Genomic DNA, 11,670 nt, shown 5'->3' with positions numbered 1-11,670 from the left:
ATTTGGCTTATAATTTCCTTCTTTGTAGCATGCTTGCTTCGAGAAATAAATAGGCTGTAAATTTTCTGATGTGAAAGTCCTAGTAACAGTTGCTAATAACTTAAGTTTAAAAAAAAGATGTAGCCTAGGAATATATCTCTAGCTAACGTGGAGTTACACAGTTATATGGTAGCCTGATTACTTTACAAGCAGCGTGAATGGTTGGTAGACTACCTGAGAGCAAAATGAACAAGTCGGCCTTTTGCTGAGCTGGTTTACGTTTGGAAAGCTGATGTGTTTGTGTTTAGAGTAGAAAGCATGTAGTGCATGAAGTTAAATATTAACTTAATAGCTTTACCAGCAGCAATGTACGTGGACAGTAGCCTACCTGACTGTAAGATAATAAAAAATATGCCTTTTGTTGAGCTACGCGTTTCTAGTTTATAAAAATGTTTAACATTCAACAACGATTTCAAATGTAACAAGAAAACTAGTTGGCAATAAGCAGAAACGTGTGGAGCGTCTCTTCAAAGCTGTCAACGAGCATCCGGAGCAACGTGTGCCAAACCAATCAACCACGAAACTTAGAAACATAAAAAGCAGACATCAAAGCGTTCGGCATCTTCATAGTGGTGAGATTTATCAGGCGAACCTGTCGTCGGAGTTATTTTGACATCCACCAGGAATGAATTGCAGTAATTGCAAACAAAATACTCAATGCAGCAACAGAAAAGCTAACATGGATTAGTTAAGCACTACCAGAGGTATCATGTCGGATAACAATCATCAGGCGCAACACTTATTCAATTAAAAATCTTATTCTAGAATAAGCAGGTGCTCTCATCACGCGGCGATGTGGTGTCAATTGTTTGTAAAATTACATGCAAACCAAATGTCAATACTCCCAATAAAATAAGAAGATGATCTCTGTCTTAATTTGAGTTTACAAGTAGGCTACATATGATTGCTTTGCACTTCTTTTAGAAAACTTATTTGACGAAATAAAACACCTAAGAATTGATGAAATCCAACATAATGTCTCCTTCCAAGTCTAATGTCACTTTGTCGGGGTGGTGTGAGATTTGCTGCCATACCGTTGTCAAGTCAAAATAATTCAAAAAAACAACATTTTTCAAATTCATAAAAATCTTTCTAACTATTATTTCAACACGCTGATGGTTCCAATTATATCCTTTGACAACATTCATGCCTTTAATAATAAAGCGTGTTTCCGAGAACGTCTTGTGATGAAACATAATCGCATTTTTGATGCCCTTTGCTCTGTTTATGATTAACGATGGGTCATAATTTGTAAAATGGGGCCCAATATTAACCACAACATACACCCCTTTACCCCCAACTGGTATACCTATAATGCAATCACTTATGTAAATTTGTGTTCCAGAAGGCCCCCCATTTGTTAAGGGGAGACCATGGGCTCTATAATACATTGTCAGATTGCCTTCTTGATTGGGCTTTGAATAAGCAATTTTAGGCTGATGACGCACGTTTTCACCATGTAAAAGTTTGACGTTTGTTAAATCGTAATCATCAACAAATTTGACATAAAGTTGTTTTGCTGTTGAGTCACCAAAAAAGTAAATGACTTTATTTTTTAAAGGTTTTTTGACATTCCGCGTCGAAGCACATAGCAAAGAAATCCATTTATTGTTTTTCAAATAACCAGTCACAGTATTGGGAAATCTCTTTTGATGGAACAGATCGCCACATGACGATAATCTATTGGAAAATGTATCGGAAGTCTTTTCCTTTAACTTCGAAACAGTCAATATTTTGTTTGAGTGTTTTCTGCACGAGTAGTGTTTACAAATTTCTGTCTTGTCAATAAAATCCCAATGATAAGTTGCATTGTGAAGTTGCATGGAAAGTGGGTACCGACTGGCTGGAAGTTTTCTGCATTCTGTGAACAGGATTGGAGAGCATTTTCCAGACGGAGGCTTCAAACAAAACCATGGTGCCCCATTACGTGGATTGCAATAATCGCATTTTGATGAATGCTTGAGCCTGAACATGAAGAATAACTTCTCACGATTTTTATGAAATTAGACAAACTGCGTCTTTATCCAAAATGGGCTCTAAACTTTTTAAACAGTTTATCAAAGTGCGCTTTGGCCCTTTGGCTGATTTTACGTTTGACGGGCGATTTGGATCTAAAGGATTGAAGCAATCTTTATTTTCTGACTGAGAAGTTTCTTTGAGAGCTTAATCCTGACAGTTTCGCATATTTGTAGAAGATTTTAACCTCTGACACAGGCCCGGTTACCCAGTTTGACAGAGTGAAGTTTCCGGTTATTGTTGAAGTGCTGTCTGTGAATTATTCCATGTACTGGGTGCCGCTGAATGGAGAGCTGTCCTGATATGCGTTGCTCAAACGTACACCCCGAGAGTCGAACCAGCGCTTTTTGATCTTGATCGTTTCATATCTATGTGTGTAACCTATCTAGTGGCCTTGGCGGGAAAAACTAACTTACACACTTTCGCATAAATGACTAAGCCGACTGCATTGTTGTATGATTAAAATTGCTTTATATTTTGGCAATTTTTATGAAAATCACAAAACATTAAAAGATTATTTGATTACTACAATGCTGTACAATATAACCTAATGTAAATTATATCAAATCGTTGATTATCATAAATATTACCGTATTATTATAATTGTGCGTTATTATACAGCATACTATCGGTACCTGTAGGCTTAATTATGCTGTTCCCCATTAGTGTGAGTGAGATTTACAACACTGAGAGCTATCTTCAGCTACCAAAACGCAGCGCGAGGTCAACAACTCCATTATCTATCACTCGTGATTTAAATTCATCATTGCATTTTTAATTGCAGTTATTAGAAAGGTTAAGGTTAGTTTGGTCGATAACTGTTCAGATCATATCAAAATAAACTGGTGTGATATCATACGAAGAGTCACTGTGCAAATCAAGCATGTATTTGAAACTCTCTGAAAATGTAAACACCCATAAAGATGGTCATCGTACGCCATTGTAGCCTACTTTTAATATTATCATATCGTTATAAACTTACTTTTTTGCTGATAGGTCAGTGTCGCATTGAACCGTTTCTCCTGATTCTAATACTCCAAAGAAGTCCCTGGCTAACCAAATTTCTCTTTCTTCTTGCTGCTTATTGATCTCATACAATCCTTCAACTGATATTATTAGTAAGACATCCAACTTCATTTGACCTTCGTGAACAATGGGAGCTTTGATTGTGTATGTTCCGTTGCCATGGTCAACAACACGACAAGCAATTCCATCTTTTGGTTTTCTGGACTTGTCGCGAATCAAACGCGCGTGTAAATAATCGCCACCGAATGTCTTCGCTCTTCCTCCAGAGTCGCGTGCTTGGACAGTCGCGACCAATTCATCGCCAACATTATATTTACTTTGCCGAAGATGAAGAGAAAATGTGTGGGTAAAATATTTTGGGTTTTTTAATGGATTTTCTTTTTGATGTTGTTCGAACGCGCTCGCGACGTCGGGAAGGTAAGATTTCCAATCTTCATATTTTTGATTGAAAGATGGAATTCCATAATCGCTCAATGGTAGACCATATGTGTCCTTATAAAACATACCATAAAGCGGTGATTTTGGGTTGTGAGATGTTTTACTGGACTTATTCAAAGCTTTTTGTAATCTTCTAGTTCCTGACAGAACTCGATAATTTAACTCTTGTTCCTTTACAGTCTGCAGTGCATGTTGTTCATCGGATGGAACATGTCCCAGTTTAAGTTTTAATTTGTTTTCTCGAGATTTCTGACCTTTGGAGAGAGGCGATATACCAAGAAAACCTTGCGGTGGTTTCTGAGCATTAAAATATTCCTGAAATATACATATGCAAGTCACAGAGACAAAGATGCATATTAAAAGTCGTAAGCGTAGCAAAAACTTCATGATCTTCTTTTGCGATTGTTTCACCGGATTGTAAAAATCTCAACGTTATTTTTATCGTTTAATTGATTGGTCTACCTGCAACTGCCATTAAAGCATTGCCTTTGATCTGCTGTGGAACTGTCATCCACGTACAGCCTACTACGTACATATGCCAAGCCCAATCGTTTTGGGCTCTCCAACAGGCATACAGACCGATTATTATTTCCGGTAATCATCCTTAAATTTAACTGGAAATCTACGACTGTTTGTGAGCACGCTTGTAGCAAATGTATGGCGCTAGTTGCAAGCGTTGAAATAAGTTTACTAAGTTTTAAAACTGTTTCAGGATCTTTAAATTGAATCTGTTTTGTTTGCAAAAAGATTCTATGCCAAAAATCACAGGCCGAAAAAATAATGTAAATCATAAGAAAACAAAACTTTTTGGCGTTGAATCAAAAAATATTGTTCCATAAGCACACACAGGCCATGACAAAGCGCAGCTTAAAATTTGACGGAAGCCAAAATCGCTAGTAGATCTGTTAGTAGCTAGCCGATCTGTTAGTAGTCAAAATCGCCAGTATAAGTTAATAGTTTCAGTATTGACTTAGTTATTAAATATAACGGACTAGATTTTAGCACCTGTGGTAGAAATCCAAAAAGCGTCTGGCAACACTGATAATTTGTCATATTTTTGTCAAGATTTGCTATATTTTTATCGCGAAGTTAAGAATTTTGCAATGATTTGAGCTTCAGTGATCACTTTGGCAATTTGGATTTTTAAAACTATCATTTCGAAGGGATATAAATGAAACTTAGCTTGGAGTTCAAAATCGAAATTACATTGGCCTTTAGTTTGCACATTGTCAAGGCCTGTGTGTGTGGGTTTATTCAGGGGTCGGCAACCCGTGCCTCCGGGGCCAAATACGGCTCTTAGCTCCTCTATAGCGGATCTTGAGCTGCTGTAGCGTCATTTCCTCTAGATTTGATAAAAATTATAATTTAAATTTGCGTTTGATTATTATTATTTTACAATGTAGATACTAACGATCAGTGGTGTTGACAGGGGAGTCCAGGGGGTACTTTTGAACCCAGGATGATTTTAGGGTTCGTAAAGTGTTTTTTAGATCTAAGCCTACAGTAAATTTTTCTTAGAAATGTCTTGCTTTGAGGCCAGAGGACGCCTTTGATGCCGAACCCAAATTATCCTTCCAACGGCCATGCAAACGACCTCTTTTAGCCTGACGCTGCGAGTTCGCTGTGGTAGTAGCGGTTTGCACTAGCTTTCGGAACACAGTTTCCTAGTCATGTGTTAATAATGAATGGTGTTGGAGTCAGTGTGTGGTTGTTTTATGCGGCTCTTTTGTTTGGCTTGAGGTTGCAGTCTTGAATGTTGTCTGTTGAGCTTATGTGCTATATGACGCGTTTTACTGCAAAATTTGTCGAAGATTTCCATTCAGTGCAAATGATGCTGACATACCTACTTACCTATATGCTTGTAATTTAAGCTTGTAATGTCGGATGCGTAGCCTAGTGGTGAGAACGTCTGCGCGACGTTCGAAATGACGTGGGTTCGACACCGCTCCAGAGCACGCGGCAGTGTCTCGGCAAAGATACTGTCATTAACAGCTTCCTTACTGTTCAGTTTGCATTTATTTCTAAAACTTGTTTATTTCTAAAAGGTATTCAAAAACAGTCGTAGTTTTCTAGTTAAATTTAAGGACGATTACCGGAAATAATAATCGGTCTGTATGCCTGTTGAAGTGCCCAAAACGGTTGGGCTTGGCAAATGCACGTAGAAAGGCTGTACGTGGATGACAGTTCCACAGTAGAACAAAGACAGTGCTTCAATGGGAGTTGGAGGTAGACCTATCAATTAAACGATAAAAATAACGTTAAGACCCAGTGAAACAATCAGAAAAGAAGATCATGAAGTTTTTGCTACGCTTACGACTTTTAATATGCATCTTTGTCTCTGTGACTTGCATATGTATATTTCAGGAATATTTTAATGTTCAGAAACCACCGCAAGGTTTTCTTGGTATATCGCCTCCCTCCAAAGGTCAGAAATCTCGAGAAAACAAATTAAAACTTAAACTGGGACATGTTCCATCCGATGAACAACATGCACTGCAGACTGTAAAGGAACAAGAGTTAAATTATCGAGTTCTGTCAGGAACTAGAAGATTACAAAAGGCTTTGAATAAGTCCAGCAAAACATCTCACAACCCAAAATCACCGCTTTATGGTATGTTTTATAAGGACACATATGGTCTACCATTGAGCGATTATGGAATTCCATCTTTCAATCAAAAATATGAAGATTGGAAATCTTACCTTCCCGACGTCGCGATCGCGTTCGAACAATATCAAAAAGAAAATCCATTTAAAAACCCAAAATATTTTACCCACACATTTTCTCTTCATCTTCGGCAAAGTAAATATAATGTTGGCGATGAATTAGTCGCGACTGTCCAAGCACGCGACTCTGGAGGAAGAGCGAAAACATTCGGTGGCGATTATTTACACGCGCGTTTGATTCGCGACAAGTCCAGAAAACCAAAAGATGGAATTGCTTGTCGTGTTGTTGACCATGGCAACGGAACATACACAATCAAAGCTCCCATTGTTCACGAAGGTCAAATGAAGTTGGATGTCTTACTAATAATATCAGTTGAAGGATTGTATGAGATCAATAAGCAGCAAGAAGAAAGAGAGATTTGGTTAGCCAGGGACTTCTTTGGAGTATTAGAATCAGGGGAAACGGTTCAATGCGACACTGACCTATCAGCAAAAAAGTAAGTTTATAACGATATGATGATATTAAAAGTAGGCTACAATGGCGTACGATGACAATCTATTTGGATGTTTATATTTTCAGAATGTTCCAAACACGTGCTTGATTTGCACAGTGACTTTTCGTATCATATCACCGCGGTTTATTTTGATATGATCTGCACAGCTATTGAAGAAACTACCCTTAACCTTTCTAATAACTGCAATTAAAATCACAATGAATAGATAATGCAGTTGTTAACCTCGCGCTGAGTGGTGGTAAATGAAAATAGCTCTCAGTGGTGTAGATCTCACGGCTCACGCTAATGAGGAACAGCATAATTAAGTCTACAGATACCGATAGTAGCCTATAATGTTGTATAATAATTTACAATTATAATAATACGGTAATACTTACGATAGTTAATGTTTTGATATCATTTACATCAGGTAGGCCTATATTGTACAGTATTGAAGTAATCAAATAATCTTTTTATCTTTTGTGATTACCATAAAAGTTTTCAAAAAATAGAGCAAATTTAATCATATAATAATGCAGTCAGCTTAGTTATTTAGCCCAGGGCTTCCAAATTTTTTGCTCGCGACTCCTTTTAATTTCCTAAAATTTTCTGCGACCCTTTACAGTTTACATGATAAACAGAGCAAAATATACAATTGTGATATTTATTAAAAGCTTAATTCGAACGAAAGTAGAGTAGCATCAAACTACTGATACTCGAAACCTGCTACTTTGCACGTAGCCTGTTGGAAACAAAACACAACCGAAAACATTTATTCAGTGTGATGAGTGCGACTACTTTCTGCTGCAAAGCAAATCCAGTCGTTGCTCAATGTTTGTTACTGTTGGTCTCAAGGCGGTTTCAATCTTGCTTAGTCTGGAACGGTATTTCTTGCGATTGTCGTCAACTTTGATAACGTTGACTCCGGTTGACTCGCACAGACGCGTGAACACAAAGGACAGGAGTGCAGTCACTGCTGAGTGAGATCATTAGGCCTATAGATATTCCGCTTTAACCAGCCAAAAAGTGTGAAACTTTTTCCAGAAAATTCAAGCCGCAACGTAGAGTCAGAAAATATGTATGTTATGCCTGAGATTTGGAAGAGAGGTGCCATATATTTTGTTTTTGTATTGCAAATAGGTTTTGGATCCAATGTAATTTGGCATTGTTTAATTTTGGAAGAAAATACTTTTAAAACTGTTTTAACAGATTTGAGAAGTGGCCGATGACCACAGGCTTAAACATTTGATTCCACATCACTGTTAGTTAAAAACTCTACAGTAGATGAAAAAATTCCAAATGAAAGTTAAAACTGCTTATAGTAACACGAATAAAAACTCCCACATGAACCAGACAAAAATTTGGTAAAAAAATGATGCAGTTCAAAGTTTATTTTTATTTATTTATTATAAATAAAACGTATAAAACTAATTCCAAATTTTGCGACTTTTTCAGAACTACTGTAATTAACCTCGGCCTTGGGTGTGACGTTGCGATTCTACGCAAACTACATCAACAATTGATAGGCCTAATAGCAACAGTCACAAACTTATCACAATTCTTAGGCCAGCGATCGAGTAGTTAAAAGTAAAAGTTAGCAATACCAACTATATACCTTTACCCAGGTTGCTCATAGTAATTATTTTTTGCAACATCACTGATCAAAAACTTCATTTTTTTTTCAAGTACACAAAAAGTGATCTTGAAAGTGATCTTGATCTTCAAGATCACGATCTTGATCTTGATCTTCAAGATCACATAGTTTGGTGATCTTGATCTTGATCTTCAAGATCACCTATTCTTGGTGATCTTGATCTTCAAGATCACCAATACTGGTGATCTTGCCCATCTCTGCGTATAGCTTACTTCGTGCATATGCCAAGCCCAACCGTTTTGGGCTCTTCAACAGGCATACAGACCGATTATTACTTCCGGTAATCGTCCTTAAATTTAACTAGAAATCTACGACTGTTTGTGAGTACCCTTGTAGCAAATGTATGGCGTTAGTTGCAAGCGTTGAAATAAGTTTATTAAGTTTTAAAAATGTTTCAGGATCTTCAAATTCAATTTGTTTTTGTTTGCAATAAGATTCTATGCCAAAAATCACAGGCCGAAAAAATAATGCAAATCATAAGAAAACAAAACGTTTTGGCGTTGAATCAAAGAAATATTGTTTCAAACACACACAGGCCATGACAAAGCGCAGCTTAAAATTTGACAAGACCGGTCTGTTAGTTGCCAGAATCCTTAGTATGAGTTGATAGTTTGAGTATTACCTTAGTTAATAAATATACCGGACTAGATTTAACATGGCACAAGTGGTGGAAATCCAAAAATCGTCTGGCAACACTGATAATTTGTCATATTTTTGTCAAGATTTGTCATATTTTTAACGAGAAGTTAAAGTTTTGCAATGATTTGAGCTTCAGTGATCACACTTTGGCAATTCGAATTCTCAAATTTATCATTTCAAAGGGATATAAAGTAAATTTAGCTTGGAGTTCAAAATCGAAATTACATTGGCTTTAAGTTTGCACATTGTAAAGGCCTGCGTAGGTCTATTGAGGGATCGCAACCTGGTCACAGCGGTAAACCATAATCTCTTCGTGGGAAAATTGTAACATAAAGTTCCCGGATCCGTTTGTCTGCATGTAGTGACCGAAAAAGAAACACTCCTCGAAACGTCTATTCAAAAAGTGTATTCCTGTAAAATTAGCCCGCGGCTATCGAAATCGAGATGCAAAGCCGTACACCTCTAAAACTGTCACTACGATACAGATTACTTGGATAAAAGACGGAGAATTTGTCCAGCTAGCAAGCACCAAATAAACCAGTTAAATGTGCGACCGACTTCCAACAAACAACTTCGAGAATGAATCAGAAAAATTTGTGATAACTCAAAGGCACGCCAGCAGTTAGCGCGACGCAACATTTCATGTTTAAACAGGTTTCAACTGAAACAGGTTTAAACAGGTTTGACACAAGTCTTACGAACGATGGTGCAATTTTGGCTCATGTTTTAGGAATTTCCATGACGTAATATTCAGTAGACTTGAACGGTTTTTATATGACGTTTGATTAGGTGAACAATTGTCTGGAACACAACCCAGGCCTACCATATTTTCATCGCCTACAAAGAGGTCACGTTTCGCCAGCAAGTAGAATTTTACGCTTGAAGAATCGTTTATATCGTTTTAGAATTCAGGGGTGACGAACCTTTTCGAGGTCGCGGGCCACTTTGTCAATTATAGGCTACACCGGGCCACACAACTTTTTAATCGTAACCTACTATGAAATCTTTTAGAAGCGACTCAAGATATTATTCATGAAAAGTAACAAACGGCAGATGAAAGTAATAAAACCCTCACAGTTGAAATTATCTTACGTAGAATCCAAACATAGGCTTCAAGTTACAACAGTAAAAAATAAAAACAAATCAACTTGAGCAGAAATGATAGAGCAACAGTACTTGCATTGATAATGAAGACAGTTTAATTTTCGAAGCGTTTGCTTTCATATGAGTATGATTTCTTCTTTTTTTGGCTCTATCCTTTTTGCTCAAGTTGACTAAATGTTTCGACCAGTATGCTCCGAAATAAAAAATCAGTTAATGAAATTTCTTTTTCACACAACAAACAAAAGCCCATGCGAATTATACAGCTGAAGATATCTAATGCAATATTGAAGTATAAAATAAAATAACCTTGAAGCATTGAATTGAGCAAAGGAAAGGTGTACCAGTGAAGGCGTAAAACAGCTTTGAGATGTCTTTTGTCTTTAATGCATGAGCGATTGTCAAATTGTTTTGCGGGCCGCACAAAATTCTTTGCCTGGCCGCATGCTGCCCGCAGGCTCGTCACCTCTGTTTTAGATCATTACAGTATAGGCCTACGCAGCAAAAGTTATTGACTGAACGTTTAACTATTTTTTTTCATTTCTTATGCTTCCTTAAGACAACTAATGATTTTATATTATTAAGAGTCAGCAAAAAGTGTAAAAAGTAACTAATTTTGTGACAGATTCAGTCAGACAGCCATAATCGCAAATATCTGCAAAATGTGACAAATCAGGCACGATCTTCAGCTAGCCAAGCCTTATCTTTTTTCAACAAGGAATGGTCAGCCTTAACGAAATTGTTAAATTACTTGCAAGAAATATGATTAAAACAGTAGGCTGCACATAACCGGATGCTGAAAACGGCGTGAACTAAAAATCTGTCCTTTTCCTTGCAAAGCTGTAGGCCTATCCAATATCCATGCCACGATTTCTTTTGCTGGAGGTTAGGTGTTATACACATTGCACTTATGGACATTCGTTTCGATTTGTTTCAAGTAACAAACAATGATTTTACAATGTAGATACTAACGGTCAGTGGTGTTGATAGAGGAGTCCAGGGGGTACTTTTGGACCCAAGATGATTTTAGGGGTCCGTAAACTTTCCAAGAGGACCAAGAACTTGATAAAACTACCGCGTGTTTTTAGATGTATAGTAAATTTTTCTTAGAAATGTCTTGATTTGGGGCCCGATGATCCCTTTGACATCGGGCCCAAATTATCCTTTCAACGGCCCTGCTGACGACCTGTTTTAGCCTGATGCTGCGAGTTTGCTGTGGTAGTAGCGGTTTGCACTAGCTTTCGGAACACCGTCACGCTTATGCGTACGTCAGACTTATACAGGCCAGGCTTATAGATAGGAGAAGTTTATTTACGATCCAAAATCTCACTTATGCGCGACTTATATAAGACCGTTTTAAGCCTCTAATTTTTGGCGCGAAAAAGAAATTGCTATAGCAACTCTTCAGTTGAGGTCGTGAAGCTCAAAACTCAAGACTGTACGCCAGGGGTGTCCAACCTGTTTTCGCCAAAGGGCCACATGCGGTTTACGAATGATTGCGCTGGCCACTTGAGTGCTTATTGCTAATTTGTAATCTCAGAAACGGCTGTGTTATGATTTCTAATTAAAACCCTCACACCAAAATTCTAATCATAGAAA

General features: G+C 37.5%; 1 protein-coding gene across 1 annotated transcript; it reads right to left on the bottom strand.

Annotated features, from left to right (window-relative positions):
• Positions 1-406: 406 nt before the first annotated feature.
• On the bottom strand, positions 407-4,121 carry LOC145786286 (NXPE family member 3-like). The gene is made up of 3 exons (XM_082597927.1): positions 4,053-4,121; positions 3,038-3,834; positions 407-2,004 (listed from the first exon to the last, which is right to left on the bottom strand). Exons 1-3 carry the CDS (start codon positions 4,119-4,121, stop codon positions 990-992), a joined length of 1,881 nt encoding a protein of 626 aa, XP_082454053.1. The 3' UTR covers positions 407-989.
• Between the last annotated feature and the right edge of the window lie 7,549 nt (positions 4,122-11,670).

This window comes from Aplidium turbinatum, chromosome 17 (genome assembly GCF_918807975.1).
Source record: "Aplidium turbinatum chromosome 17, kaAplTurb1.1, whole genome shotgun sequence".
Taxonomy (NCBI): Eukaryota; Metazoa; Chordata; class Ascidiacea; order Aplousobranchia; family Polyclinidae; genus Aplidium; species Aplidium turbinatum.
Note: the sequence above shows the minus strand (reverse complement) of the source record. Positions and strands in the feature narration are given on the sequence as shown.

Bases quoted from the DNA above. Each gene is read 5' to 3' on its own strand.
- LOC145786286 (XM_082597927.1), bottom strand. From the start codon at position 4,121: ATGATTACCGGAAATAATAATCGGTCTGTATGCCTGTTGGAGAGCCCA. The intron at 3,835-4,052 runs GTACGTAGTAGG...TGTATATTTCAG, and splicing joins AACGATTGGGCTTGGCATAT to GAATATTTTAATGCTCAGAA. The intron at 2,005-3,037 runs GTAAGTTTATAA...CTTCATGTTCAG, and splicing joins ACTGACCTATCAGCAAAAAA to GCTCAAGCATTCATCAAAAT.